The sequence below is a fragment of the Terrapene carolina genome, unplaced genomic scaffold (genome assembly GCF_002925995.2).
Source record: "Terrapene carolina triunguis isolate 2854851 unplaced genomic scaffold, T_m_triunguis-2.0 Scaffold58, whole genome shotgun sequence".
Classification (NCBI taxonomy): domain Eukaryota; kingdom Metazoa; phylum Chordata; order Testudines; family Emydidae; genus Terrapene; species Terrapene triunguis.
In genome coordinates, this window is record NW_020664409.1 from 73,051,069 (window position 1) to 73,053,647 (window position 2,579).

The 2,579-nt window shown below is 38.4% G+C and overlaps 1 protein-coding gene across 2 annotated transcripts in view; it reads right to left on the minus strand.

The window, feature by feature from the left end:
- Positions 1-753: 753 nt before the first annotated feature.
- The window catches only part of RAD54B (RAD54 homolog B), a 124,900-nt gene continuing 123,074 nt past the window's right edge, over positions 754-2,579 (minus strand). For both annotated transcript variants that reach the window (XM_024201966.2, XM_024201975.2), the window contains one exon: positions 754-1,960. In XM_024201966.2, coding sequence (XP_024057734.2) covers positions 1,740-1,960 — 221 coding nt within the window. In that variant the 3' untranslated portion in view covers positions 754-1,739. The remainder of the gene's footprint in view (positions 1,961-2,579) is intronic.

Below are 2,579 nucleotides of genomic sequence, written 5' to 3' on the forward strand. Positions count from 1 at the left end.
GTGCTCACACACCAGAACAGAAAGTGGTAGGTGCAGAAACCAGCTCTCCTGCTTTATGCCAGATGAGAGCTCCCACCCCCATCAAGGGAACTCTCAGCTGGCATAGAGCTGAGCTGGAATTCTAGCCAGTAATGGCCTAGACCGTAACTGAGAATCTGGGTGTGTATTAACTAAAATAAACTGATCATGCGGAAGAATAAAAGGTTTTGACCAAAAATAATTTGCACCAGGTTATTTCATTCTGATCCTCAATGGAGGACACAGACTCACACCCCAACACAACTTGTCTTTTTAAAGTGTTTACATTTTAGTGCCCCCCTCAATCTCTCACTTCCCTTCCCTACTTAGACTACCCACAACCATTGCATTTAGAAAGTTCAGTGCTTTCTTGGTTCTTGTCATTAATTCTCTGCACTTAGATACCATGACAGGTGCACCAAAAAACCCTCACATAGATTCACGGTGGAGTCAGTGGGAACCAGGGCAACGGGAGCCCTAAATGTTGTGAACAACTAAAACAGAGGACAAATCAATTACAGTTATTTCCTGCAGGTTGGGCTTTATAGTGGACACTCCAGATACCAAACACAGTTACCAACTGTTCTGTCTTTCTACAGCACCTAACACACTGAGACCCTGATCAATGATTATAGCCCCTCAGCACTACCACAATACAAATAAATAAATACCAATGAATTCCAAATTACAATGTTAATTTTATTAAAAGTGATTTCACTTTCTATAAACTTCTAGTATTCCTGGAAATAATGCCACATTTTTGTTCATAAGATTCCATTTTTCACATTTGTGAATAAAATATTCTACTCATAGAGAGGAATTGCATAGCTGAGATACCACACAAGGTACTTTTAAAGCTACAATTGTTATTTCAGATTCTTATGCCTGATCACATAAAGAAACAAATTATTATCCTAATATTATACATGCAATTACATTGTATGCAATGCTTTGAGAGTCAGAAAAATATGTTCGCCATATGTATTTAGATAGAAATAACATGCACCTGCATTGAGTATACCTGGGGATCACAGAATGTTAATTTCCTCAATTAAATGCACTGTGCACTGGTGTTTCTCATAAAAGATGGTCAAGCACAATTAAGTTGTGGTCTCAGAATCTGGGCCTGATTGACCACTATGCTATTCTAGTTTTATGTTGAGGTAACTCCACTGAAACCACGAGTTATATTGGGGTAAAGCTGGAGTAAAGTAGTGGTGAATCAGACCCATTATCTTTACAGGTGCAGAGACAAATCCAGTCAGAGACTTGTAAACATCACATATATACTATAGCCTAATGTACCTTCTAACATCCAGCTGATATATTACCAATAATACAGAGATGACAATTTATCATTATAATTGAAAGAAAACTGTCAGGTAGTTTAGGTCTAACTGCGAGGTTGTGTAAAATAGTTTAAACCACTACTAATTATTATACCAAACCAGCAGATATGTTGAAAAGCAAATTAAACTTTTAAAATTCTTTCAGTTATAACTATTTACTAATAAGGTACTTTTAATCTGATGGCATTTCTCTAACTTTACAAAAAACATCAACAGCTGTACATTTACACAGAAACCTCCTCGTAAAAACACAAGGCCTAAACTGAGTCTTGGCGGCAGCAACATAAAGGCTACTGCATACTTTATTTTTCTTAGAAGACTGGCACCAGCGAGTACAAGGCACATTATGTACATGGAAAAAATAATTTAGTTTTATGGGGTGGGAGTAGCTGGATTGGTTACATTTTGGAAAATAAAAGAAATATTATTCTTTATTCTTTCAAGGAAGGGATCAGCAAGAGTCTGGTGCTGCCCTGAAAAGTGTTTCCATTGCATCAGCTGTGACATAGAAAGAGGTTTCTTTGAATCAGCCTTCTCATGATGTTGTCCCAGCTGGCAACCTCTATACACGGGGAGCTTTTCTGAAGAAGGATCTGAAAAGTGATAAAGTGAAACAGAGATTGAGAACTACCAAGAAAGTTCTCAGTCTGGATTAGTATTCTATTTTCCAGAACAGCAAGTGAAACCTTCTATAACAATAAAAGCCACACACAAAAAAAGGGTAAATTACTTGTTAATTTTGTTTCTCAAAAATCCCCCTCTGCCAGCCCAGAGTATAAGTCCTCGTACAAGTAGATGGAATGGAAAGTTTCTTATCTGATAATTTCCTTTCTGCTAGCAGCATCTCCTGCAATTCTGTGACACATGGGCTATTCCCCTCTTCTCCGCAGTTCTGGAAGTGGTTCAGTGTTGCAGCCTGTGCTGGTACTACCCCCCTTTCTGGCTTCCTGCCAGGAGTCATTCCAGAGCTGTGGAAAATATCTTAGAATAGGAGTAACAATAACCTGAATGCCAACCAGTGAACTATGTACAGTGGGCTACTTGGCCCACAAACTGTAGATATAGAAATTAAATGTTGTTCTTTGGCTAATAAAGCCATACAGGGTAGGAAGAATTGTGGGAGATACTGCTAGCAGGAAGAAAATTACTGCTAAGAAATTTTCCATTCTGCAGCTCAGCATCTCCCACAATTCTGTGATGTAGAGGAAGTAG